The sequence below is a fragment of the Chinchilla lanigera genome, unplaced genomic scaffold (genome assembly GCF_000276665.1).
Source record: "Chinchilla lanigera isolate Chin_1 unplaced genomic scaffold, ChiLan1.0 scaffold00038, whole genome shotgun sequence".
Lineage (NCBI taxonomy): Eukaryota > Metazoa > Chordata > Mammalia > Rodentia > Chinchillidae > Chinchilla > Chinchilla lanigera.
In genome coordinates this window covers 5,061,651-5,083,939 of record NW_004955439.1, presented here as the reverse complement: position 1 = coordinate 5,083,939, position 22,289 = coordinate 5,061,651, and the positions used below count along the sequence as shown (strand labels likewise).

Here is a 22,289-nt window from a genome sequence, read left to right as displayed (position 1 = left end):
TTAGAAATGCTTTATATGTTCTTTAAACACACTTTGTAATCTCAACAGTTGTATTCTTACAAAAATCACCTCTGATTAGTACATTAGAAGTATTCTGTGAGTTTGTGAGAAACATCAGGAATGTCCACAGCCCTCCCATGTTCCTGACTCTGAGACCCTTGAGCCTGACAGTCAGTGGGTCCCCTCCTCGAGTTTCTGAACTTCCCACAGATAAAGAGTGCTGGTTCTATAGTAAGACAGTGTGGTACATTTGGCTGAGTGGCAGAGACCCTTCTGGTGGGGTTTGCTCCTTCAGTTAACACAGAATTTGGTTTAGCTGCTCTGTGTCCTGATTCATGACATGTCAGGAAAACATTTCAGTTAGAGCCCTGGCTCCCTCAACTACCTTTTTTCCCTCAGGGATGCCTTTTGCTGCTTTCTTCTGGCGTTGGAGAGGCCATGCTTCCTGTTTGAGCTTCGAAGTCATCAATTTCTAGAGTCTCATTTAATACTGGCACTCCCTGATTATTCTCTGAAAGGTCTGTGAAAGAGGCACACATAACTAATATTGGTTAAAATGGAGTTTTTAAATCAATAAAGTAACCTAGTTACTCATAAAGAAAGTGGGTATTTTTCATTAGAGATAAAAATGCAAACCTCCAGCAGTTTGTTGCAAGGAGCCTGAGCAGTGCTTTCCTGGGTGACAGAGGATCTGGGTTGTGACAGTCTGTGACAAAACAGTCTGTGTTTTGTCTGTCTTCTAGAAATAAAATTATTCCAGACTATTTAAACTACGTAATAAATTTTTACCTATTAGCAGTACTCATTTTTCCCTTTTTTGTTTGGACCTCAGGGCCACAAAAAATAACCAGCAATAAACATGGCACAGTGCCCTGCCCGAAAAGATGTGTGTACTCCTGAGGAATAACCAGTTTAACGGGGACTCACAAAGGCTTTATTATTATTATTATTCAGATAATTCAGCTGCTCGTTATCTCCTACAGAGGAAATGTGTTCAAAGGCCAATTATTCTCACAGTGTTTTATGTGAAGTAGTAGTTTGTTTTATTGCATTGTACATTTTGAAATACTGAATTTTTAAGCATTTAAACATAAATTTTGCTGTACACATTTATGTGATTTTTTTTTTCAGCTTTATTAAGTCAAACGTTACCCAGTAGAAAGTAATTATTGAGCACATTGAAGGAGTATTGACCATTTAGTATTTACTGTTTATCTATTGATAGGTCTGTGTGAATCTGCTATAGCTGTGTTAATCTCTGAATTAGGACATTACAGTGTAGCTTCTGAGGATTTGGGAGCTAAGGTATACATTTGGGTAGAGATGGGTCAGGAATGACTCACCACTACATCCATCTTCTTGGCTTGAGCCAGTGGAGACAGATTACCAATGATAACAGTAAAATATTTCTCCATCAAAGTGTACTTTCACAGAAAGTAAAAATAATGCAAATGCTGGCCAGGGCTGGTAGTAGAATTTTCTGCATCTCAGTTAACAGCCAGTGCAACTGGCATTCTAGCATTCTCTTCACTGAGTTCAGACAGTTGTGTTGCAGACAGTGTAAAGGGCCAAAAAAAAATCTTCCTGTGTAGTGACAAATTGTTACAAGGTTCAGTGAGCGAGTAATTATTTAAATGGAGTCAGTGTGACTATAAATGTGATGACTGTTTCTTTACTTAAAATGCCACAGGAAGTTATAATGGTAAGCAGTGGGGATCTTTCCTTCTGAAAGAGCTTTTTTGGTTCTGTTTTAACTATTTAGATTAGAAGGTTAGAACTTTATGTAAAGGGAAAATTGCAAGTCATGTGTAGCCTTGTTAAATAACCCTTGTGTGCAATATCTGTTAGTTGACAATATCAATAACTAACAATATCTGTTAGTTGAACTATACCTATTTATATTTCATTTATAATATTTATTAGCCATATGTTCATTTTCATATAAACCATCATCTTAAAGTAGACATCTAGATTTAAAAACATATATACCTACCATCTGTACTTCAAAGTTTCCCTCGCCAGAAGACACTCTACAAAATGTAGGCCATTTCCACTCTATGTCCTGTAGACAGTAAAGGGGCAGCCATGTGCCACTGTAGCCATGCCTTTCTTTTATAAAGAGATCTGATCAAATTGCAGTAATGAGTCTCTCTGTCTCCCAGCATTGCTCAGTCCCACATGCAAAGTGTCCTGTTAATGCCTAGCCTACACAGGGCATAGTAGTTACAATAGTCCTTTACAAAGAAAACAATACATCACACTGCCACAAAATTGTGAACCACCTATTTCAGGATCTCTGGAATGCTTGTTAAAACTACAGATTCCCAGGTTTCCATCAGAAATTCTGAGGATGGACCCAGGAGTCTGCATTCTTAACAGACTGCACAGGTAATTTCCACAGGTGCATGCCAGAGTTTGAGAATTGCAGGTTTGGGGGTACAGTGGTACCTTGGTTCGCGAACACTTTTGTTTGCAAACTCTGCATCAGGTAACAGACAGGACCATAACCATTTTTCCCATACAAACATGAACATGGCTGTCTTTTCCAAAATCATAGAACAAATTAAATCCATGAACCAAAGTACCACCATATTTTGCTCTGCTGTGCCCTGGCATAGCTACCACCAGCTTTGTATACATTAGCTGTTGACCAGACAGTTTGCTGTTTTGTGATTTTAAAAAGGCATACAAAACTGCTTAGAATGTAAACTTATTGGCTGGATAGCTGTTTTCTTAGAACTTTGGTGTCTTACTGAAAATTTTGGGTCCTTAGCACTCATGATGGTGTTTGAGTGCCCAAAACGTTGACAGAAGTGTCTGTTGGCCTGCTTTAAGTTAATGATTTTAGGTGAATCCCTTCCTCCCCTGAAAACCAGCTGTTGTAAACAAGGGAAGTGCTTGCTGAGATCTTGGCAAAATGTACTGTTGCGCTAGGTCACAGGGACTGGGCTGTCCTGGCCATTCTCCTAGAGCAACCATGTGTAACAGCTTTACTGGCGTGGCTGCATAGGGAGCACCGCTGGTGCAAATTAGGGGTCACACCCAGCCTCCAACCTCTCACTGTTACTGTCCCCAAGGAGGTTCTCACAGTAGGGATGTTTCAAGAATTTTCTCATGACCTTGCTGAAGGGGAAGTGTATTGCCTGAGCTTTTTCCATATCTCTTGTATGTATGGTAATAAGAATGCATTTTATATTTGGGCACATATATCAATAGTCATGAACATCTACAGGTATACACACAAAGATGGGCCCTTTGTTCTTTCAGAAACAAGGAATAAAATATTTTCCAGAATGTGGTATATCGCCATCAGAAGAAAATAACCAGGGCTGGGGATTTAGCTTAGCAGCACAGCACCTGCCTGGCAAGCGCAAGGTCATGAGTTCGATTCCCAGTACCAGAAAAAAAAAAGAAAAGAACCAAGTATGTTTCTGATCCTGTTTTACCATCTTCTGGAAATAACTCTGCAGCCTTGTAGGGAGACTGAAAGAGGCTTGGAGAAAACAGGAATGAATGGTTAGTTTCAGTTTTACTTCTTCATATGTTCTTTATATTCTTTTGAATGTATTAAATCTAGAGCAGAATAACTGCCTTAGGACCATGACCCAAGCTGCCTTTAAGAACTCACTCTAGCTCTTAAATTTCAATAGCATAGCTGGAGGCTGTGCTTGAAATGTATTTACAGCACTCAGGCAGCACTTTATGCAACCACAGATTTCTTACTGCTCCTCCTCGCATTTGAACTTTCCATACTAGATTACTGGTGTCAGTGAGAAAAGGAACAGTACCTTGATGTAACACATCCTTAGGATAGTAGTGGGTCTTGCTTTTCTGGGAAACAAGGAAAAACTAATGCCCCTGGAGTACCATTGCCCAAGGAGATGTTGGGCTCTTTGCAGTGATTCATTGAGAATTCTGGTAAGAAGTAAAAAAATAAGCATTTCATAAAAAAAAAAGTAGAAGCTATAGTGAGAAAAGACTTTATGATCCACTTGGTAAAATAAAATTCATACTGTCAGGCAGAAGAATTATAAAACTATTACTGTACATTCTATCCTTATTTGTCTCTCAAGATAATAAAGCAATGTAATTTTGAGTGTTTATAATTTGCATACCTAAAATGTCCATCTAAGCTATTTGAGGAGCTTTAAATCAACACAATGTTTATGTTTATGTAAGTCCAATTTTTAAATCAGTATAAATTATCACTAGTAAAACATTACTCTAGTTCTTTATTATTAAAATTGCTTTTTATTGATGATATAAAATATGATATTATTCATAAGTTCAAAATAATATTCAGACATAATTGTAATATTCATACAAATACTGACTACTTGAAGTTATCACTATTACATGACCTCCCCACTTCTCTGGAATTGTGTTAGCTATGATATCTGCAAACCCATTTTATAGATAAGAAAAAAAGGACACGTGGTATTTCATATACAAGCCCCTCTTTTTACACTTTGCTGCTTTTTTTTTAATATTTCTATTCTTCTAAAGAGGACGTTTTTAAATGTACACGTTTTCTAATTCCTGTCTTCTTAGACTCCAGAGATAACACTGCACGAAATCAATCCACTACTTTGAACAAGGCGGTCTTGGTTGTAATATCTCTCAGCTGCTTTTTTGAGGTTTCACACATTCACAAAAATAACAGCATTTTTAGCTGATCCCAATAGATTTTTCTCTGCAGCTGCATCACTTGAAAAAGCTTTTTGTTCCAGTTCTTAAAGTCTACGTATTGAAAGTAATTTGAGAAAAAGAAAAACATCCTAATTATGATTTGTGTGTGTTGTGATGACTTTAAGGGCTGACTGGGCTGCAAATGGGCTTTGAAACACTAGCCAATGTGCCTGTGGAAAATACAGGATTTCAGAGTTTATTATTGAGTATGCTGATGTAAACTTACAGGCACGTGGCAGGGTAGGCTTTTTTGGCAGGACCTATGGTCTCAACCTGCAGTGATGCTAACGATATTAGCAAATTAGCACCAGAGAGCTTGCCAGCTAATTCACCAGAGCCTGCTCACTCTCTCACTGCTGTAATTAAAACTAATTATTTTCTAAAACATAGTAATACATGAATATGTGCAATAATCATTTTGTAGTGGGCAATCTGTGGAGCCTTTTTTAAAGCTGGTAGTTTTTTGGTTTCTTGGCACACTGTGTTCTGTGTCCTGCCTCAATGAGCCAGCACTTATCTTTTCAGGGTGTGAGATGAGTCCTGCACATAGACCTCAGGTTCATGTTATTTTTATAGGTAGTGTTTTCTGGCTTCCACTGCTTTGTAAGGCTTGTCCTTCACTCTCCTGTCCCCTAGCCTCCCATCTCACTTGGTTCTTCACACATCTGTTTGGTGTCTCCCTCACAGCCCCTCCAGCCCAGGGTTGTGCAGATGGTTTTCACAGTGGGGTTCTGTGGAAATTCAGCTGTTAGTCCCTGGATAGCTACACCGATTCGCTACTATAGTCTTATTCTTCCTTTAAAGAGAAATCAAAACCCATATTTTTAACCTGAAAGTGTCTATTAGTGTCTGCAATAAATGTATGAAGCAGTTGTTCTCTGGTGAGCCTTTATCTAATGCCTAGAGGAGACGATTGCATTACTGAGCCTAGAGAGAGAATGTGTTGGCTCTGGAGCCACTGTGGGTATCTGAGCTGGTGATGAGCTGCCAGGCAGGGCTCATGACTGCAGGGTCTGTGCCAGGCCAAGGATACCAGCCCCACTGCAAAGTAATTAGAAATCTTTCCCTTCAAAATTTTATTTCTGATCATAGTTTTTAAAGTCATTCATATGATTATGTTCCCTTATTTTAGACTAGACCATATACAATAGATAAGAATTTCAAAGGAGACAGTAAGAAATACCAACTAATTTTACAAACTGCAGATTATTTGAATTGAGAAAATTAGACACATACTAAAGTAAAAGCTACACATACCCAGCATTTGTTTTTAATACTTGATGAGCAATTTAAACATGTAGCTTCTTTCCACTTGTTGCTTACACTGATAAAGCTATGATAGTTTTGAGAAAAAAATATAAATTGAACTTCAGTGGTTTGGATTTAAAACATACAGAATTATTGTCTTTTTTCTTTCTCTCTTTCTCTCTCTCTCTCTCTCTCTCTCTCTCTTTCTCTCTCTCTCTCTCTCTGTGAAGAAGGGTCGCCAGAATGTGGTACATTCAGCTTTCAGAAATCTGTACTCTCCTAGTTATCATTTCTCTGTTCTTTCCTTCCTTCAGGGAAAGCTCAGGCTCCATATGCTTCATTCATTCACTTCAGTAATTCATGTTGGCAGGAAACAGTCTGACAAGCCACATGTATAATCCTGACTCTCTCTCCTGTTTTCGATTAGCATCTATGGGTCTTGCAGATATGATGTCTCCTGGTGAACCCAAACTGCCCATGCCTCTCAAAGCAGATGGCAAAGAAGAAGGCACTCCACAGTCTGAGAGCAAGTCGAAGGTACTTCCTCCCCTGCATGCGTGTGGGCACTGCCTGGCCAGAGCTGCCCTGCTGTTATCTTTTCTCTGGTGTTGGCTACATTTTTTTTCTCACTTGTTTTCTTCTCTTCTGCATGCCTTCATTTTGTACAGCATTTTCATATTCTTTTCTTTCCCCACCCCCTTCATGGTGTGGATCTGAAAGTTACTAGTTCTTACGGCATTAACTCATGGTGGGGGCAGCGGGTGGAGGGACAAGACCCACCTAAGAGAACTGCTTTGGGGGTGGGGAGAAGCAGGGGATCTTGCCTGGTTTTGATACTTGCAGCCATTTTCTCTGCCTTCAGTTTATAGCTTCCTGTTTTGGCCGCCTCAGCAACAACAGCATACTTAATATTTTGCTTTCCTGCCTTATTTGATAAATAAGGTGAACAGCCTTTTTTTTTTTCCTTTCTTCCTTTCATAAGGGGTAATCCATGCTTAGCATTCCATGTAAGCTTGAAGTAAGCATGGTGGCTTTGTGGCCTTATCCAGCATCCAGCAAACTTACCAAATCATACTAATTAAGAATGTTGTTTTAATACCTTTATATATGTGTGTTTGTGTGTGTGTTTGTATGTGTCTTTATATATATATAAAATATATATAAAAATCAGTCTGTTAAACTGGATGTATTTTTTGTTATTTTAAATAAAGTTTGCCCTACCTTTGTCTTTTTTTTTTTTTTTTTATTCCTCTACCACAGGATAGCTACAGCTCTCAGGGTATTTCTCAGCCCCCAACCCCAGGCAACCTGCCAGTCCCTTCCCCAATGTCCCCCAGCTCTGCTAGCATCTCCTCCTTTCATGGAGATGAGAGCGATAGCATTAGCAGCCCAGGCTGGCCAAAGACTCCATCAAGCCCTGTAAGTGGCTCTGGTTGTTTTTTACTTTTTTGTTTTTTGGGGGGTTTTTGGATAATTAATTAATTCTACGTTAATGCTTGCTTGTTGATTTGTTTTATAAGACTTCTTCATTATTAATCCATGAAAAGGTTTTCTTTATATATAATTGCATTAGTAACAATATGAGTAGAGTTTGTGTGCATTGTAGAAGTTATTTCTGGTAATGACAGGAGCTGTATGATGAAGCATCTCTGTACAAAAATGCACTCCTGATGCTGGGCCCAGAGTCCTCCACACAGACATGTGCTGTGCACTCACGGAGGGTCCTTCAAATAATCTTAATTCTCTGCTTACATGGGAACTAATAGTAGTCATGGAGTAAATGACACATTTGTCCCCTGACTTGTTTGTCATGGGCTGTTCTGTCTATAGTATCTTAAACTTTGCCTAAAACAAATGTATAAATATTACAAAATCTGGGTATGGTTTAGCATGACATAAGCCTGTTTCATTTTTGGAGCATATATCTGAAATGAACAATGAAGTTATAAAAATATTAGTGCATGTAAATTTTTAGATTAATAGTGTATAACTACAGTGGGGTCAATTGAGAAAGAAAAACGGTGTTCTGCGCAAGACTGCTGGTAATCTTGAAAAATAGTGTTGATTTCCATATGATATCTAAGTCACAGAAATGTTAATATACATATCAAAAATATTCAAACTTTAATGTTCTTCTGATCTTAGAGTGGAGCTTTTATTTTCCTATTTAAAGAAATTAATTCTGTGCCATTAAAAAAAAATGAGTAATGTGTGATAGTAACCTTTATTTTATATTCATATAGGGAACCAAAAGATCTTTTTAAAAAAACTTAACGTGCAATTAGTTGCCAAGAAGGCTGAATTAAAATGCTAGTTTTTGTAAGAGGATGTATTGAAGAGCACAGCTCAGGCAAAGTGAGTTGGAGGGAAGAGGACCCTCGCTGTGCAAGATCTGGCAATCTAGTCACAATCCAAAAAGAGGCTGCTATTAATTATCCATTCACTGGGTTAAACAGAAAGAGCTTGATGGTTTGAAGAATTGATTGTTCTAGTAAATGTTTATGAAGTTTACATGGAGCTCTGATGTAACCAGCCCTTTTCCTTTTCAGAGGAAGGAAGGGTCCTCTGTGTTCTCACCTTCCCTGTAGATGTATTTCAACTTTGCCACACTGAGTGAAGCAGAGCTAAGGGGAAGGGAGAACTAGGCCCCTTCCTTTGGATTTCTTTGTGTTATTTGCTTTGAGTCTCAGAAGGCAGCCAATTTTATGTGACATTTTTCCCATAACCCACCCTCTTTTGTTTTCTTTCTTTCTCGATAATAGGAAAAAGCATTTTGAATCAGTATTGTGCTTAAGTGAACATGTAGAAATTAAATAGCTTTCCAGAAACATTTGTGTATTGGCTGAGGGAGAACTTCAGAGATTGAAAATAATAATCTTTAAAATTTAAAATGATAATTAAGAATGATTACTTACTAAAAATAAAAATTGCTACTAAATCATGTTGTATGTTTAAATATTCATCTTACAGGTCTCAGAATTATAAAGAATCACTGAGATGGGTACTGTACTCTAACTTACTAGTCAGATTGTCTCCAGTGAGACCTGTAGGAAATTCTTGTCAGAACCCTACTTTCTGCTTAAATATAAAAGAAAAGCAATGGGCTGGGGATTTAGCTCAGCGGCAAAAGCGCCTGCCTGGCATGCGCAAGGTCATGAGTTCAGTTCCCGGTACCAGAGAAAAACCAAAAAAAAAAAAAAAAAAGCAAACCAAGTTGTTGCCTGCATTTTATGATTACAATACAATTATGCTTGAAATTGCGCATGAATTTTTAAAGTATTTCTGCATACATCATCTCTTCCTGTACCATCATTGTTTTTTATTTGAGAATTTACAAGCAAACTTATGACTGTAGTGTTAGATAAGGACGAGAGAAGCTGAGTTTGCCAAAGTAGGAGATGTTAAACTCTTGTTATATGTTGTGAAAATGGTACTTTTTTTTTAATGAGATGATAATTCAGGAAAAGGACAAAAGGAGAGTGTAATGAAGGACTTAATATCATCTCTGCTATCAGATCACCGCAAATACATGCAATTCGGATGTACTTGTTGTTTCTGAGGTACCCCTGCAATTTGTGCTCAAAATTGCTCTTAATAGTGTCTTTAATAAAGCCTTTCTAACAGCAGGCCTGAAATGAAGAAAATAAAAAAGCTGCTGTTGCTTTGACAGGGTGCTATAGACCAGTATTGTTTTGTTACAAAACATTCTAAAATAAAAATAAACGTTTGTCCATACACATACTCATGCATGAATATATATATATATATATATATATATATATATATAAAACCAAGCATATGGTAAAGACTGCAAAATGTAAATCTGCCTGAAAGGCTTGAGAAAATTTACTTTTTGGCTTAATTAAAATATATACAGGGAAAACATTTGTGGCTCCATAAGACTGTCTTGCTGAAATTTTTCAGCATTTTCCATTCCTTTCCTGCCTCCGTAAGTTTCAGAACAGTAGGACACAATTTTTACAACACTGAAGCAGCACTAGGTAGTCCTTAGTCACCCAGAAAAGTTACCCAGAGATGTCTGGATGGTTCTTAGTTGCCCAGAAAAGTCTTTCTAAGGGTTAATTTGCTTGCCTGTTTTTCGGTGGGTAAAGACTTTTCATCTGGTTGATCCTTCCTGGCTGCTGTCTAGGCACAAGTCAGGAATGAGTTGAGCCCAGTCCGTGAAGAGATTGTTAATGTACATGCAAGAGCCTCTTGTTTTTCTTCATGTTCTTTTCCTCTGTTCAGACACCTCAGTCCTGACCTGTAGTAATTTGGCTCATGAGCAGACCTTGGGCCTGGGAGTAAAGGTGTCAGGTGCTAACAGTGAGCAGAGCCTTTCTCATCCTGTAGTCTTACGTTGCCTCCACATTCACATCACACCTTGCTTTTTGACATACTGCATATAGGATTTTTGAACCAGCTGTTGGTTCTTATTGAATGCTGTCAGACATGTCAGTGCTCTTTCACCTATTTGGGCATTGGTAGAACAAATACCTATGGAGGGCCATCGTTGCAGAACACTGTGCTGCTAAGTGTGAACAGTTCTAAACTAGGAGGAACTTCAAGTCTAGTATCAGACAAATAACAGCATACAAAACATAGTTGTACTCACTGCATAATAAAGTGCTGCAAAGGGAAGAAAAGTGAGATGGTGGCATAGGACTTGGGCCAGGACTTTGCAGGGCTTGCACAGAAGCGTGACCACTTCCATTATAGGCATAGGCATTTTCCTACATTACAGTGTCATAAAAAAATGCTTCATGGAAGATCTTAAAATTGTTCAGTGGAAAACTGTTAAAAACTATTGTCTTCATTTTATTTTTCTAATTTTAGGAGAATTGAGATAGCACTAGTTAATAAAGATGAGAGAAGTTAAACTATAGATAGATAGGGCAAGTAAATAATTATCTTAGGCCTATTTCAGTTGTAAGAATTTTCTCCTTTCAAAAGCAGGAGCAAACATTTCTTCACCCTGTTCCTCTGTTCATGATTAACTATTCATCCGGAATCATTCCCCAGTTTCACTATAGAGAGGATCAGGCCAGAAATGACAGATGGATCTTACATCCAGTATATTAGAAGAGCTAGTTGGAGGAATTTAAAATTGAAATGATTGTTTTTATTCCTCTTATCCTTAAATTGAATCTTAAACTTTCCCTCTGAGTTATTCACAAGTAAAATGAAAGATGTTTTTGTTTCACTAATTGTTGGAGATAATGTTTTTCCCTCATGTTCCTATTTCAAATTTCCATATTTGAGAAATGTGTTCCACTATTTTTAGTGTAACTCCCCAAAATAAAAATAGTTCAATAGTGACATTTACCTGATAATAGCCATCTTGTTAAAGATACAGTGTTACAATATAGGAATGTGGTGTAGATGTTCACTTTCCTTTTCTAGTCAAATAATCCTTAGTTATAAAAGTGTGAAAAATGAGTTTTAAAGGCTTATCGCTTGGATATATAATACTTATCATTTGGATATATTTTTACATATTCTGAAGGTATATATTTTGTATAAACACAGCTATAAATATTTATATATTTTTTTACATTTTTATCTAAAGTGATTTCTATGTGACTTGAAGCTTAACCTTAATGCCAAAGTTAGTTCTAAAAGACTATACTATTTTTTAACATTCCTCATTTTTTATTTATACCAACTGTATTACACATTTTTTTCATCTTTTATTTATACCAACTATATTACACATTTTTTTGTCTTTTATGTATAGATTTTATGCCTTAGTGATTTTAAAGCTGAAGGCTTAGTATTCAACTAAAATGGCTTTGGAGCATGGCATATTAGAGAGAAAGTGTCTACTCCACCAGCTCTGAGATCTGTATCTTTAGGTGTCCTTTCTTAGAGCCCGACTTTTACTAGGGATCACTTTGAGAGACAAGGTAATGTCTAACCTCAATGGCTATCATGTTACTGAACCTCCTGAATTTGAAAAGTATGTTTTAAACTATGCCATGCTAAGTTAAGAAGAAGAGAAGGGAAAATTTAAGACCTCCACTTAAAATAATGGCTCTGTATTGCCAATGATAGCCTAGTAAATAAATGAAATAAATTCTTCTTTCAGGGGATTTTTTTTTTTTTTTTTTGGTACCAGGAATTGAACTCAGGACCTTGTGCTTGCCAGGCAAATGCTTATGATGTTGACCTGTATCCCTGGCCCAGGGAAATCTTTATTGAGAATTTTGCAGTGATTTTGCACAGTAACCTTGGTATTGCAAATGCTACAAATATATACATATTATAACATGAATAGAGATATAAAAGATGGGAAAGAAATATAGTTGGACTATTTAGGGCTGTGTTACCTGTGGAGATGATATAATCCAGAGGGTTGACTCCAGGTGATATTTTAGTATCAAATATAATCAGGTATATAAAAGACCAAGAATTAGAGTATCTGTATGAGCCACAGGAGCGCATCAACACATGTGCATAAAAAGAAATGTCTTTATCCATAGATGTACTGAGGATGTGGTCAATAAATAATTTAAGCATAGATTCCAAAGTAATATGTTAAGAAATCTATTGTAATAATTATCTAGCAATACCTTACGTTGATAGAGAAGTGTAGGAAATTATGAGTAATGAAAGCTAGTTATAAAGTGCCAAAGCTTTGGCCAGCCATTTATATGTAAAGCTCTCCAGTAAGCTTGGAGCCATACTATGGTTGCTCTGCCTTGCAGCCCACCTTATATTTTTCAACAAGGACTGTATATTTGCTCCTCCCCATAATTTAAGGTTTTCATGAAGACACACATTAGCTATTCTAATTTTGATAAGAAAAATTAGGAGTGCATTCAGTTTGAGAGCTCTGTGATATTACATGTGAAATTTTTAATTCACTTTGACCATTCTCTGAGTTAGCACTATTTTATTTGTTAAAATTACACAAGACTTTATTGAAATCTTGCCTTCTGGGATTCAATGCTTATCAAAGTTAAAAAGATTTTGTTTATTTTGGTTTAGTTTTTTTAAATGTCTCAAAGGGGGAGTTTGGGCCCTTTTATTTAAAAGTCAGAAGTAAATTCTTAATTAAGAAAATGTATAATTTGTGCCTGAACTAGTAGCCTTCATTCCTAATTGTTGTGTGATAGCAATAGTTTGATAATCTTCTTCTTGTATTTGTTAGCTCATTGCCTTTTTCTCACCTTCTTCCCTTCCCCCCGCCCTCCATCCCGCATCACCACATGCTCCTTCTGGCACCAGAAGTCCAGCTCATCCACCACCACAGGGGAGAAGATCACAAAGGTGTATGAGCTGGGGAATGAGCCAGAGAGGAAGCTGTGGGTCGACCGCTACCTGACTTTCATGGAAGAGAGGGGCTCCCCTGTGTCCAGTCTGCCCGCAGTGGGCAAAAAGCCCCTGGACCTGTTCCGACTGTATGTTTGCGTCAAAGAGATTGGAGGTTTGGCACAGGTAAGAACGGGCGAATGAAGAAGGTGGCACTACAGATAGGCCCTGACAGGAAGTGTTTTGTTTTGTTTTGTTTTGTTTTGTTTTGTTTTGTTTTGTTTTGTAATATGTGGAATCAGTTTTTTCTCACAAAGGAAAAGCAAAGCCTGTGGAAAGTAACCTCAGACCTGTATATATGTGCTGGAAGAGGAAAGAGTTGGGGTCCCTGGCTCTGCCACCAACTCCAATGTTCACACACCAAGTCATTTGTTTGGACCCCAGTTTCTTTATCTGAAAAATCAGACAGTTACACTAGATTTTTCTTTAGGTTCTCTGGCAGCTCTAGAAATCTCTGGAATCTGCTATGAGTTTGTAGAAAGCAGAAATATTTTGCAAGTGAATGAATTAATTACCTGGATCATATGTAAATCAAATTCACTATTTCCTTCTATCCAGAACAACTTACTAAAGAAGTTAAATCACACTAATAAAGCCATATCCACAATCCTTTGGCAGCGAGAAGGCCATTGCTCTGCTTTTCAGCAAGACTAGGCCTGGAGTCAGAGTGGCAGGGGAGGCACCCACATGCAGAATTGAGGGAGATGCTCATCATGGGTTATGCACATGCCTACTGGTAATTGCATAGCCCACAGTGAGTACCCCCAAAATCTCGTGCCCTAGGCATGCCACTTTGCTCACCCTAACCCACCATTTTTCAGTAAGGAGTCTAGTTGGTATGGATGTGTCTTGTCATAGAAACAGATGGGACCATCACTGCACTGGTATCTTACTGTGGTCTTTACTGTTTTATACCTGCAGAAAATAGATAAGGAGACTCTGGATAAAGTACAATAATGTAATGGCCTAAGGACATTCATGTGGTATGGTCCAGGTCTTTCTGGACCTGGACCAGGTCTTTCTGAGTCCAAAACATACACTTTTCCCATCTCCCAGTAGTTCTCCATACTAGTTGTCTAAAAATCACCTGGACAACTTTTTAAAGCTGTCCACCTGACTCCACACCCATATTAAAGCAGCCTGTGTCCCTAGTAATAGGCAGAACTAATACCCCACCAAGGTTACAGAAGTCACTTACTAGTCAGGGATGAGTTCTCACTGGAGTGTCACTGGAGGCCTCCTGTATCTCAATACTGCTCTTCTGGGGCTTACAGGAGGAATTTTGAGCCCTTCATGTAGATACTAACCATCCCATGGGAGAACTGAGGCCTATATCTTGAGCTAGCTTTAGGGCCCAGCCTTATCAGATGTGAAATTTTGTGATGCAGACCTCATGTGTGTGGTCATCAGCAGAGGGTGTGACCCAGGCATAATTCTTGACCCACACCTGAACCTCCCACCTCCTCACTCTGCCCTTGGACTCCCCTGCACCTACTCTTGTGACAGAGACTTAAAAATCAACAAGAGTATGACACAGTTAGATGTCATTCATCAGGCCAGTGTAATGTAGCTGTTTACTGGCTACCTTACTTGACTGCCCCAGCAATGTATATTATCAAGTCTGCACATAAAAATCTGGTTGGCTTGCATGTAGGTGGAGAACATGGGAGGCAGTATCCCACATCCTATTTCACTTTCTACTGAAGGGGCATTCAATACACTTCAGAGCAGATTGCTGCACCCATACACAGATGCGCTCAAAGCCTTTCTTCTCAGGGTGTCCCAAGCAGCATGTTTACAGTTTCTAAGAAAGTCCTAGGCATACTCTTTGCAGCTTTGTATTAAGAGCCAAGAGAGATGTGTCCCTGAGCATTCCATGATTTGTGTATTATGTTCCATTTAGTCTAAGTAAATGAAGTTAAAGAACTTTATGAGAAAGTTTGAATCCAGAAAGTAAATATTTCATCAAAAGTCACTGTCCCTTTAACCATTACCTTGTTATGCAACAGAGCAGACATCAAAAGGCACAGCCTTTCCCAAGTTATTTGCCAGTCTTCTTGTTTCATTCATATGTTTAACCTTTTGTAACCTGTCCCCAGGAAGGAATGAAAAGGCTGAAATAGTGTCCCAAATATCTATGTAACACTTCTGGACCCTTCTCACCTCTTTACTTCCTCTCCCCTTCAATGGTGCTATCCCCAGCCTGAGTGGAATCAGACACTAGATAGTCTTGCACAGCATACACAAAATAAAGATGTGTCCCTGCCATAGTTGCTGACTACTGGAGAAACAGCCCCCATGGGGAGTGATAGCACTGTGTTGGGATTTGAAGTTGGCAACATTTGGTGAAGAAGTCTCATCTGCCTTTCCCTGTGCCACAAGAAGCCTCTAGAGCAATGATGGCAGACCTTTCAGAGCTTTCAGCGACACAGGCTGCCTCAGCACACGTGCCATAGTTTCACAGCCACTGCTCAGTGAGGGACAGAGAGGGACAAAGCCAGTGTCATGGGCCACCTGGGAGCTGGTGGGAGGAAGCATTATTTTTGTATCAATGTTCAAACATTTGAACTGCAAAACAGTGCTGTCGTTGCTCTTTAAATTAGTTTTTAGGCACTCTTCTTAATTAGCGGTGGGATATGAGTGAGTGTGAGTGGGCATGTCCATTTGCGCGAGGAGCAGCTCAGGAAGAGCCTGTGTGAGGCTCTCGGAGATGCAGCCAGCGGAAGACTGGCAAGTGTGCCTTTCTGTAGTGATCAGCAGGTTCCTTAATGACTTTATAACTGTGAATGCTGTCTGTGCACTACTGAGTGGGAATAATGAACATTAGTTAAAAGAGGCAAATGAAAAAAAGTAAACCAAGACATTAAGTGCTTTTTTGTCTCTTGGCTTTAAACAAGCCACTTTGCTGCAAACCAATGATCCTGCCTTTTTTTTCTTTTCTAGGTTAATAAAAACAAGAAGTGGCGTGAGCTGGCAACCAACCTAAATGTTGGCACTTCAAGCAGCGCAGCAAGCTCCCTGAAAAAGCAGTATATTCAGTACCTTTTTGCCTTTGAGTGCAAGATTGAGAGAGGGGAGGAGCCCCCACCAGAAGTCTTCAGCACAGGGGACACAAAGAAGCAGCCCAAGCTTCAGCCGCCATCTCCTGGTAAGTGGCAGTGCTACAGCTGGGCCAAGGAAAGCCAGTGGCAGCACATGGCAGGAGCTGGAGGCTGGACAGCCATGCAGGGAGGGCAGAGAAGTAAAGCTGAGAGAGGACTTTGGATTTTCCGGGGCAAGTAGGGTCTCATTTTGTTATTTGATTGGACCTCCTCCCCTTGGCAGTGCTTTTTTTTTTTTTTTTTTTATTTTAAGGATAAAAGGAGGGAAACATTAACAGACATACAACATTTTACAACATATCACAAGCACAATACAGACAATACAGAGTTCCAAACAAAGTGGTAGGGAATTAACAATGGTGGTTGTATTACATATTGATATCTTCAAAGTGGCTTCTCATGAAAACAGATATAGACATGCAATACTGGTCAACCAAAGACTCATTGACAGTTTCTTTCAGCATAGAAACAGCAGATAGAAGAACAACCATGTTATCTATCCTGTATATACGTACATACAAAATTTCTCCTTCTTTCCCTTCTCTTTTCCCACATCCCAGAAGCCCTTTACTCTTCGGTGGTTTCCTATCATTTCACAGTGTCTATCATACCTCCGAGTTTAAATTAACTCTTTCAAGTTTTACACTAGTGACACAATGCGGTGCTTGCACATGTATGTTTGATTTATTTCACTTATGAGTATGGTCTCTAGTTGTGACCATTTAAATATAAAGGCCTCGAGTTTATCTTTCTTTACAGCTGAGTAATATTCCATTATATAAAAGTACCATAATTTTCTTATCCAATTAGTCATTCGAGAAATGCAAATTAAAACAACACTAAGATTCCACCTTGGCAGTGCTTTAAGGAAGAAACAATAAATTTGGGATATTGCCATTTGCAGTCAGCACTTTGAAAGCACTGTTTTTCTGCTTTACCTTATTTAATCAAATTAGACTTTGGATTCTGAGCTATATGCCTGTATTTCTCTACAAGAATTTTTGAGTGTTCCGTCTAACTGCACAGTGCCGTCCTGTAGGCCTAAGAAGTAGGTTGTACCAGCTCTGCCTCAGCCCATAGCACTTAGATATATACTGTAGCAAAACAAAATTTGGACTTAGTTTTCTGTGTCCCCTGCCCAGCAAGTTCTCACTGAGGGAATTTATGAGCTGCCATGGTAAAGACCCCTATGGCCTGTTTCTGAAATTCCCATCAGCTGTGGCCCAGGCCAGAGCCAGAACAGGGCATACAGGTCACACCTCCATGCCCACAGGCGCAGATACTGCTGCCTGTGTCTCCCTGCCTCTCTGCCTTGCTGTTGGGAGATCTGTCGTTCCTTATGGCTCTCCCGCTGGCCTTTGTTCTTTCTATTAGGATTCCAAATTAGAAATTACCAAGTCATATACCCTGAAAATTGTGATATTAGTGGCAGGAATAAATTGGTGTCGTCCTTAGTTTGCCATGGTGAGTTAATGCAGGTAAATTTCTCCATTCTCTGTGTGTATTTGGCCACTGGTCCTGTATCGAAATGCTTTTATGACAAATCAAGTGTTTATGCCTAGAAGCCAGAAAACAAAGTCATTTCCCTTTTAATGGTTTCCTCTAGCTGTTGTCTCAGTTAACAAACTGCCCTTGCCAATCAGAGCGGCTCATGTAAATATATTTATGCCCAAAGTGCACTTGCAGTGAATACACCTAACTTTAGATCTATAAATTCCCAGTAGAGAGAAATCCTCCAGACTAACCCCACCCATCAGGATTCTGAGTCTTTGCCACTTAGGGTGTACCTGAAAAACTGAGAAATAGAATTTTTTAAATCACACATTATATTCAGTTCACAGAATGAAAGAAGCTGCCTGTGAACAGCTCTGAAACTATTTTTCCAAAATAAAAACCCAGTGGGGTGTAGGGACAAAAGTGGTGATGTCTGCAAAGATCTAAGCGTGTATTTTATTTGCCAGGAAAGAACTTGTGTCCCTGAATGGTCTGCAGTTGTGCAGGGAGAATAGCTCTCACAGCGTGTCTCAGCCCTAGTACAGGAAGCCCTGCCGAGGCACAGATCCTCCAGAAGGCAGAGGCCTTGTTCTCCTAATAGCTGATGCTTTCCTTTCCCCTTTTCTAAACTGCTGCCTTTACAGCAGGATTATCATTTTAATGGCACAGAAGAGACTGGATTGCACATGCACTTCTTGGTGCGGATGGAGCCGGGGTCTCTCCTGTAACATAGGAGGCAGTAGGAGCAAATCTCCTGGTCTTAACCGCGAAGTCAGTGCCTAACCTGGAGAGCCCCCTACAGAGTGCTCCAGACCTCACCGAGACCAGAGAGCGGAAAGTAAACATCAAAGTCCCTACAGTCCAGACCCAGACCTTTTACCCATACCCACATCAGGTAGCATCTCTCATTTTTGGACCATCATTGAGGAAAGTGTCTCTGAAATATTTTTATTGTCAAAGAAGGAAAATAAATTATTCTGTTTTCCATGTCAGGATCTCATTTATTATATAATCTTTAAAATCTAATTTTCATCAAAAGTAAGTGTTTTTAGAAGTCATTTTTACCCTAAGAATATAAATTATAGTTTATTCCTTACTAACACATTCAGGCAAACTAAAAAGATTCATAAGAAACAGTCCTAATTTTTTCCTAATGGTTTCTGAACCAATTGAAATCCTAAATCATGTGCCTATATTCTCAGAGCACCACAAGTCATGGATCTCTGGTCTGGTTTTGATTTGATGCAGCTCTTATGGATCCAGACTTCAATATGGTTGATCACTGGAGACATGACATACCTTTGGGGCCACATTGGAGAGGCACACTGGACCTCCAGGTGCATCAAAAGGAATCTAGGCCTTGGGGTAGGAGCTACCTCTCTAAAGCACCTGTGAGATCTCCTCACACTGAACCTGTAGGAGTTGTGGAGGAGTTCCAATCCAGGCATCACCACCCCAGGTGGCCCTACAGGCTGTGGGGAGGAGGGAGTTCAAAGGCCACCTGGGAGGAGTCAGGCAGGGAGGGACAAGGAAGCTGCACTTTCAATTAGTAAGTCTGTAACCAAAAACCTATCCATCTTTACTGGCAGGTGGCTGACTGAATTTCTATTATTAGCTGACGGATGATGTCACAAAAACTGTCATGAATCCAACTAGGGAATCCTCAGTGGAAGATAAATGAGAAAGAGGGTCGGATATAAACAAAGGTGCCCTCTGGTTGACCTCTAGTCAGAAGAGCTGGGACACATCAGCTGTTCCCCCCAACCTTCTCCCCACACCCCTACACCTCTACCCACCAGAACTAGGGCATCAGGTTCATGCAGTGTAAATTACGTTCTGGCTGTAGGAGTCTGGCTGTTCTGTCTGCAGTGTGTGAATGTGCTTAACCTTAAGTAACCTTTCCATTGTTTACTTTAGAGTATACATTTGTAGCTTCTGGCAAAAGGTAGGGATGTCCTAGAGAGCAGTACCAGCCTCTATTAATGGAGTTGCAAGAAGTTGCATTCATTTTTTTTTTTTTTTTTTTTTTTTTTGCCCTGAAAGGAAAAGAAAAACACTGGCAAGAAAAAAGAATTTTTTCTTTCTTTTTATTAGCTGTAAATGTGAATACTTGTAAATAATACTTATTCTGAAATCAGTCTCATAAGGCATGTTTCCAGGGAAGCTGTCCAGGCTGGTGTGGAGTCTGTGCCTGATTTAAGAAGCAGATAGTTTCTCATCTGCAGCACTGTGTCTGCATTACCCTTACAAATGTATAACAGACCACTTTATTCTTTTATTATAGTCTACTTTTTAATATGCATTTTTGAGATTTCACCGAAGTTTGGTATGTAAGCCGGCATTAGTTCTTAAATACCTGCATTAGTGGATGGTCTTTCCCACGTGTCTAAGAATTTGCACACAGGACAGTGTCACATATCGGACCAGAAACCAACAGCCCTGATCTGGCTAGAAATGTCTGAAGTGTCTGTACCTGGCTGAGACTTTCTAAGTAGATGTGATATTCATTTCTATTTCTAACTCCATAGTTTACTCTGTAACATAGGACTTGTTTAGCCTCCATTTCCTCTGAGGTAAAATGTGAATAGTGGTAATTTAGTGAGGCTTGGGCACTTCAGAGGAAAGGAAGTATAACCAGTAATGTGGAAATGTTGTTTTTTTCATTAGTAGTAATTCTATGTTGGTTACAGTTCTAAATGTGTTGATTGTGTTCTCCATGAGGGCAGGGACTCTCACCTTGTTAGTTTGTAGGACTTGCATGTCCAGGTATTACAAAGGAACCTGAAATACAGTAGGCCCATTATTCATTCAGTAGGTATTTGCTTAATCAATAAACCAAGCAAGTAAGTTTTGCACAACTAGCGTGTTAAGGACTATGTTAGGAGACCACAGAATACATTGTTTTGCAAAGTTAATTTTTCGGTTGTCCTGCTTGAGTCTTGTACAAACTGCTCAATTCTGATCTGTGTTATTTTAATGTAATTATAGTTAAAGCAAAAATCTCAGAACCCAACAGCAACATTAAAATCTCAAACCCAGTATGACTTGTGTCTTTTAATAATAAATCTGATTTCATAGCTCAAAAAAAAAGCATGTTAAGGCTGTGGATGTAGGTCAGTGGGAGAGTGTTTCCCTAGCATGCACAAGAAGCTAGGATAAATCCCCAGTACTGCAGTTGGGGCGGGGGGTGGCGCAGAAAGGAGGGGAGAGGGAGAGAGACAGAATAGACAATAGATATCCAGGTTTTGGGTGGTATTAAAATAACATAAAGCACAGTTTTAATTTGTATTACTGCTTGTCAACTACACATTTCTCATTGCCCAAGACTAGAAGCTAATTTATTTCTAAAACGGCATAATAGTCCATTAATTGAGGTACCAAAAATTTCATCCCCTTAATTTACATTGAATATCTCCAGTGTAAACAACACTGAAATAAAGATTTTAATGCCTAATAATACCTTCTTTTTATTACATTACTTTCTTGGGATAAATACCCAGAAAAACAATTATCCTATCAAAAGATTTAAATGTGTGTTATGGCTTACAAATGAAGTGTACTTCCAAATATTTTACCCAAAAAACTTACTAAGGGCTGAGATTCAGTAATGGAGCACTTGCCTAGCATGTGTGAGGTCCTAAGTTCAATGCTGCACCCATACACACACTCAAAAAAACTCATACTAATTTTCACCATAAAAAGCGTAACAGTATTTTAGTACATTATTATCCACAGTAGAGGTTAGTATTTCTAGTAGATGGGCCCTTATTTTAAATTCTTGCTTTTACATATATAAGAATGGGCTTCCTTAATAACCTCTGGTTTCTCTCTCTCCCCGTTTCCCTTGACCATTTCAGCTAACTCAGGATCCTTGCAAGGCCCACAGACGCCACAGTCAACAGGCAGCAACTCTATGGCAGAGGTTCCTGGTGACCTGAAGCCACCTACGCCAGCTTCCACCCCTCATGGACAGATTGCCCCAATGCAAGGTGGAAGGTATGTTCGGAGAACACAATGAGCCATACAAAATCAGATTTGTTTTGTCTTTTGATTTTTCTGGAGCAGACTTCATAGAAAACAAAAATGATTTTTCCAGTGAATTTTAAAATATGAATCAGTAGTAGTTTTACTCATGTACTTTATTTTGGATGGCTTTTACATTTATAAATTTCAAGATTGGTTTATTTTCTAGTATTTTTAGAGGTAACTCCTGTAATATCATTAAGCTTTCATTTTTTATCTCTTCAGAAGCAGTACAATCAGTGTGCATGACCCATTCTCAGATGTGAGTGATTCATCATTCCCAAAAAGGAATTCCATGACTCCAAATGCCCCATACCAACAGGGCATGAGCATGCCAGACATGATGGGCAGGATGCCCTATGAACCCAACAAGGACCCCTTTGGTGGAATGAGAAAAGGTATAGTCAAGGGATGTCACCT

The 22,289-nt window shown here is 39.1% G+C and overlaps 1 protein-coding gene across 1 annotated transcript in view; it reads left to right on the top strand.

Moving 5' to 3' along the window:
* Nucleotides 1-22,289, top strand: part of Arid1b (AT rich interactive domain 1B (SWI1-like)) — a gene marked incomplete at its 5' end in the record, with an annotated part of 413,582 nt that overhangs the window by 370,753 nt on the left and 20,540 nt on the right. The window contains 6 exon segments of the mRNA XM_013517332.1: nt 6,365-6,474; nt 7,198-7,356; nt 13,168-13,377; nt 16,195-16,399; nt 21,704-21,842; nt 22,095-22,267. Of these exon segments, the coding sequence (XP_013372786.1) occupies nt 6,365-6,474; nt 7,198-7,356; nt 13,168-13,377; nt 16,195-16,399; nt 21,704-21,842; nt 22,095-22,267 (996 nt within the window).